The sequence below is a fragment of the Schistocerca piceifrons genome, chromosome 4 (assembly GCF_021461385.2).
Source record: "Schistocerca piceifrons isolate TAMUIC-IGC-003096 chromosome 4, iqSchPice1.1, whole genome shotgun sequence".
Classification (NCBI taxonomy): domain Eukaryota; kingdom Metazoa; phylum Arthropoda; class Insecta; order Orthoptera; family Acrididae; genus Schistocerca; species Schistocerca piceifrons.
Window position 1 is genome coordinate 383,471,665 of NC_060141.1, and position 4,733 is coordinate 383,476,397.

The 4,733-nt window shown below is 39.7% G+C and overlaps 1 protein-coding gene across 1 annotated transcript; it reads right to left on the bottom strand.

Annotated features, from left to right (window-relative positions):
* Nucleotides 1-1,053: 1,053 nt before the first annotated feature.
* On the bottom strand, nt 1,054-1,719 carry LOC124795858. The gene has a single exon (XM_047259940.1). The coding sequence runs from the start codon at nt 1,717-1,719 to the stop codon at nt 1,054-1,056; it is 666 nt and encodes a 221-aa protein (XP_047115896.1).
* Nucleotides 1,720-4,733: the final 3,014 nt, after the last annotated feature.

Below are 4,733 nucleotides of genomic sequence, written 5' to 3' on the forward strand. Positions count from 1 at the left end.
AAGCAGTTCACTGACATTCTTATTGTTAAATTCTTTGCCACCATCACATCTAAATTGTTTGACAACATGTCCATTAGTTCGTGCTTCATTTAAAAACTGCTTAAGCACAGTACACACTTCACTTTTGTGTCTTAAAAAGAAAATTCGACGAAATTTACTAAAATCGTCTTTGAAACATACATAATAATGCTTGCCTCCAAAAGATTTCGTGCTCATTGGTCCATTTACATCCGCGTGGATTAATTCACCAGTACTGGTAGCGCGTATTGTTCATGCTTTGAATGGCAGCCTATGCATCTTTCCAACCACACAGCCGTCACAAAATTCACTCTTGGCATCTTCCACATTAATGTTCATTCCTTTTAAAATATTCTTCACATGTTGTTCATTCTGATGACCAAACCTTTCATGGTACACTTGAAATGTTTCGGATGAAGTCATCAAGCTCATACGATTCATTTTTGCATTTCTAACAACACGCATGTTCAACACATAAAGTCCATTTTTCACATAACCTGTCATAACAATATTGCCACTGACTTGTTTTCGAACACAGACATTATTATAACTAAAATTAGTACTGTACCCTCTGCAGGCAATGGCTCTCACAGAGAACAGATTAGCACTTGCATCAGGGACGTATAAAACATTGTCCATTCTAGCATTGTACCATTTATTGTTTAGTCGGATTTGGATGTAAACTGTTCCTTGACCGTACGCACACATTTTCACATCTTGTTTTCCCAATGAAATTACTTGAGGAACATCAAATTCACTATACGAAACAAAATACTGTTTGTTGGGAGTGACATGATTTGTAGCGCCACTGTCGCAATACCATTTATTTGGGTCACTGTGATTACTGGTACACACACCCATAGCGTATGAAGTAAATGCAGCGTGTTCACTGTCTCGCTTCTTCTCTTTTCTTTTATTGCTGTCACGAGTGTTCTGTGGACACTCTGCTGCCCAGTGACCTAATTGTTTGCATTTATTACATGGAAACTTCTGTTTTAATTGTGACTTCGTCATCTTTACTTGCTGATTACTTGTTTACCGTTTTCTTGTTTTAGAAACGACAAAAGCTGCACTTCCATTAACGTCTTGTTCACGCAGTTCAATAGTACAGAGTTTTTCAATCAATATATTCAAGCTTTGCTTTTCTGTCGGTATCGTATCCCAGAGATCCTTAAAATTGTCGTAGTCTTTTCCCAGTGTAGACAAAATTCGACCATTTAAGATTCTTTCAGATAGCGTATTTTCTTCATGTTTTGATAATTCATCGTTCAGGTCCACAAATAACTTTTGCAGTTTGGCCACATGTGAACTAATATCTTCTGATTCATCACGTTTAACACGGAAAAATGTTTCAATCAACATATTCAAACGCTGAGTACTGCTACGTTCAAATCGGGCGCGTAATTTGTCCCAGATTTCTTTAGCATTCTTGCACGTTAAGACGAGTTCTGCAACAGGTTTACTTAGCGCACTTGCTATAAGACTTGCTGCCTTTGCGTCGTCCTTGAGCCATTCCACATATGCTTCTTTTTGTTCACTTGTCGCATCTTGCGGCAACTCTACACGTTCACGTGTACCGTTAATAATATCTTCTAGTCCATATGCACGTAGCACCATAGAAATATGCCATTTCCATTTAGCCCAGTCGTCAGGTCCTTCAAGCTTATCAATGCTGACCTTATAATCGCTGCTAGCAGTCATGTTTCTTTACAGACATACGCTCATTTCAAATATTGTTTTAATTAAACTGTGTTGTTTGCCTTTACACGTGTACTGGGCCCATAACCTGATGAAAAATATTATTTAAAGGCAAGAAAACATTTTATTAACTTTGTAATTACAGCCTGGATACGAAAAAAACACATTTACTGTAAGAAAATACACAGAAGTTACACACAAGCCAAGGATAAAGATATTGACAGCAGAGTCATGGAGCAGCACATAAATATAGACGTCAAGGATATTTTTCTTTTAACAGAAATTAACTTTCAATTATATTGCATCTGCTCTAGTACACCTACAGTCAGAAATAATAAGTGCCTATTTGCTAGTTTAGATTAATATGATATGATTAGCATAGAATTGTATTTAATGATTGTGACATGTTATAAAACTGGGATTATAATTGATTTCTGATAAAGGTAACTGAACAGAGAAAAATTCATTTTGAGAGAAATTGTCTTTATATTAATCAGTGCATTTACTATCAATTTTTCTCTTTTCCAATACAACCCTAGGTAAAGCTACTGATAACAGATTATTAATTAGCAATGAATTACAAACAATCCTGTTAGATGAACGTCTGCAACTGAGCATTATACCAAAGGTTGAAAATACAAGGCACAGTGTGCTATCTATGAGCCTAGTACACATCCACTGTGGGGCTCAGGGGCTACAGCACCAAGTTACGACATCAGAAGATGAGCGTACTAGAGCCCAAAATTGGTAATGTGATAATAAAATAACTTTACAACTGGATTGGTATTTTCAACCTCTGGTAGCAATGGAGTGTTCATAAATTTAATTGAAGTATGTCAAACGCTCAGATCTCAATAGCTGCTATTTTCAAATACTGCAAAGGAAAGTATTTCTTTCTCTTTGAGTTCCCATCTTCACTACTTAATACTATATAATGCTTGCATTTGTATACATCTTCAACAACTGTAGTTCTTGATACCCTGCAGAGTACTTACTATTTCCTAATATCTCAAAATAACTCAGTTCTTTGTGGAGTGCCATACTCTTAACTGTACGAGGGCAGATATAAAGCATTGTAGCTGGCCCCTAGGCATGCCACTACAACCATCAATGTTACACATGCATCCTGCAGGTTTTCTGCTATGCTGCATGCGCACCACTGATAGTGGCACTGAGATCATGGAACAATTTTCTTCGTCTGGCATATCTGTGTGAACACCATCTATAATGACACTGCAGTTAGTCAGATGATTACACTCACATCTACTGCCTGCCTTTAAAGGCTATAACACGGCCGCCAGCAGGCAGATCGTTTTCTCATTCTGGGGAATTACACTAGCCACCACTTGTGGCCCATCAGTCAGAGCTTCTTCGCCCATCTCGCTGGCCATTCGATATTGCCATGTTCGCAGAGGGCAACTGTTGGTACCCAATGCCTGTCAACGTCGTCACTGTCTCAACAGCTCGATGACATCACATTACGTCGGCCATTATGCATCTTCACATCCTCAGGGGCCGCTGTTGGTTGAGCACTGCCTCCCACTGATCCTAAGGCCTGCCAACGTCGCCGCCGCCTCATTGACTTAGTGACATCATCTCGCCGACATGTCGATACAGTCACTTCCTGGGTGGCCCCACTGGTCGAGTGCCATCTCCGAGCTGTTCATGACACCTGCCAACGCCGCCATCGCCCAAACTAACATCACCATTACTGGCCCATCGCCATCATCACGTCCTGAGCAGTAGCTGCTGGTTGAACACTGCCCCCACCGACCGCTGACGCCTGTCGACGTTGGCTCATCGAGTTACCAATACTGTCGGTATTGCTGGGGATCATGGCATGTCTAGGCAAGAACCCGAAAAGGCCTTCTATACTGTAATACCACATGTCATGTTAATGTTAACCTTGTGCAATAAACCGCTGCAGATGTTACTGGGAACTACTGTTTACTTACTGTGCTTCTGACACCATGCAAGGATGCAAAATAAAGTTTAACTATGATATCAGTAAACTAAAGTTACATAATTAATATTTTGTTTCTTCTCAGGTATATGTCTGTAATCCTGATACAGGCTGAAATCACTGTACAACAGTGCTGTAGCACACTAGTGAAAGAGCCAAAACAAAATGGGGCAGCACTCTGGTCAAGTGGAGTTTTGTGCAATAATATATTTTCTGCGTTTGTTAAGGAACAACACCTGTAGCAATCCATGCTGAGTTGTTAGAAGTGTAGGGCAATAATGCACCATCATATGACATGGTGGTTAGATTGCACTGGCTATTCCATTGTGGTCATACAACTCCAAATGATGATGAACAAAGTGCTAGACAATTTCTCTGTGTAGAACTTGAAAATACAAGAGAAAGGTCGGCGAATCACAATTAAGGCAATAGTAAAAAGATGAAAGTCCGTGAACGATCGTTTTCAAGGTCTTCCATAACATTTTGAACAAACATTGCTGTGAGCTTTGTTCTGTGGCAGCTTATATCTATTCAAACAGCCAATAAATCCTGCAGCTATATTACACCAATCCATACGACTTCTTCAGCCACCTAATCATCATAGAGAGCTGAGTGTATCACTATGAGCCAAGACAAAGCAAGCTGTGGAAACTTGGATTCAGAACTAACATTGCTGCCTACTTCATTCTGTTGCAGCTTATGTCTATTCAAAAAGTCAATAAACCTTGCAGCTGTGTTAGGCCAATCTATATTACTTCTTTAGTCATCTAATTATCATAGATTGCTGAATGCATCACTATGACCCCAGACAAAGAAGCAAAGCAAAAGTGGAAACTTGGATTTAGAACTACTAGAACAGCCCAAGACAATCATCATTGTACAAGTGGTACTGGGTATGTTTTGTGACTGGCATGGTGTGGTATTGCTTATTTGGAGCAAACCGTCATAGGAACATACTAGCTAAATGTCGTCCTGACGCGGTCTCGCAAGGTAATCACGACTAAGCGTTGCATAAGTTGTCAAAGGGGGTGTTTTTACTTCAATACAATACCTC